General features: G+C 46.9%; 1 protein-coding gene across 1 annotated transcript in view; it reads left to right on the top strand.

Annotated features, from left to right (window-relative positions):
- The window catches only part of LOC101861317 (neurogenic locus Notch protein), a gene marked incomplete at its 5' end in the record, with an annotated part of 25,206 nt that overhangs the window by 6,889 nt on the left and 16,964 nt on the right, over positions 1-1,353 (top strand). The window contains 3 exon segments of the mRNA XM_035972351.1: positions 1-46; positions 377-579; positions 844-1,032. Coding sequence (XP_035828244.1) covers positions 1-46; positions 377-579; positions 844-1,032 — 438 coding nt within the window.

Consider the following 1,353-nt stretch of genomic DNA (forward strand, 5'->3'; position numbering starts at 1 on the left):
TGCGACATCCGCTCCATCACTTGCAAGGCCGCCGCCGCTCTCAAGAGTAAGTGTGGGTGGTTGGCGGGTGCTCCTCTGGTGGTGGGGTTTGCTCCTTCTTTCCTATCAAACATCTATCGTCCTGATCTCTTTTTCTTTTTTGTGTTTGTTACTCTCTTGTAACACCTCTAATCTTTATCACTTATATGACCTGATTGTGTTGCAAGTGCCGTAAAACTCTTAATAAAACTAAAACCTTAACAAACAAACAAAGCACCTTATTTGTATGACCTCTAAAACTCTTACTTATACCTGAAGACTTGATGAGGTAGTCTCTGAAGCATTGTGAATGTGGCCATGTCTCTAAACCTGTTCTACACACTCACGTTTTCCTCAGAGGTGTTAGTGAGCGACTTGTGTGAGAATGGGGGAACATGTTTCGACGCGGGCAACACACACACCTGTGAGTGTCGCCATGGTTACGAGGGATCCTACTGCGAGAAGGAGATCGACGAGTGCGCATCCGGACCCTGCCAAAACGGTGCCACCTGCTCTGATCGGATTGGAAAGTACACTTGCCAGTGTGCCAAAGGTTTCCAGGTATGGCTTGAAGTCGTGGCTTGCTAACTTAATGATTATGCCAAGATATGAGCAGTTTGCTAATAAAGTGAAGATAGGAGAACTTCAAATTTTATAATACTGTAATATTTCGAATCTCAAACTTCAAATTCAATAATGTTGAAGTATTCCAAATCTCAAACTTCAAATTCAATAATAATGTTATATTCCGAATATCAAACTTTAAATTTGATAATCCAGTAAAATCTCTGGACTCAAACAACACTCCAACATTCATTGCCTCAGGGTCTGAACTGCGAGCTGGACGTGGATTACTGCGCCAACCAGCCGTGCGACAACGGCGGCACGTGCCACGACCTGGTGGACAACTTCCACTGCTCCTGCCCACCCGGCACCGAGGGCCTGCTCTGTGAGATCAACCACAACGACTGCCTCATCAACTCCTGCCACAACGGAGGGACCTGTGTGGATGAGGTGAGAGGGTGGGGAGGGTCAGGGGTGTGTGTGTGTGGATGAGGTGGGAGAGGGGAGGAATCAAGGGTTTGTGAGGATGAGGTGGGAGAGATGGAGGGGGCAGGAACTTGTGTCGTTGAGGTGAGAGAGGGGGAAGGGTCAGGGGTTGAGTGAATGAGATGGGAAGAGGGGGAGAATCCGAAGGGTGAGTGAATGAGGTGGGAAGTATTGGGGTTGTGTGAAGAAGGTGAGAGAAGGGAAAATTGGTAGGAGAGAGGGAATTGTATGGATAAGATGAGAGGACGGGGGAGGGAGGCATTATTGTTATTTTTTTTATTATTA

Source organism: Aplysia californica, unplaced genomic scaffold (genome assembly GCF_000002075.1).
Source record: "Aplysia californica isolate F4 #8 unplaced genomic scaffold, AplCal3.0 scaffold00660, whole genome shotgun sequence".
NCBI classification, from domain to species: Eukaryota; Metazoa; Mollusca; class Gastropoda; order Aplysiida; family Aplysiidae; genus Aplysia; species Aplysia californica.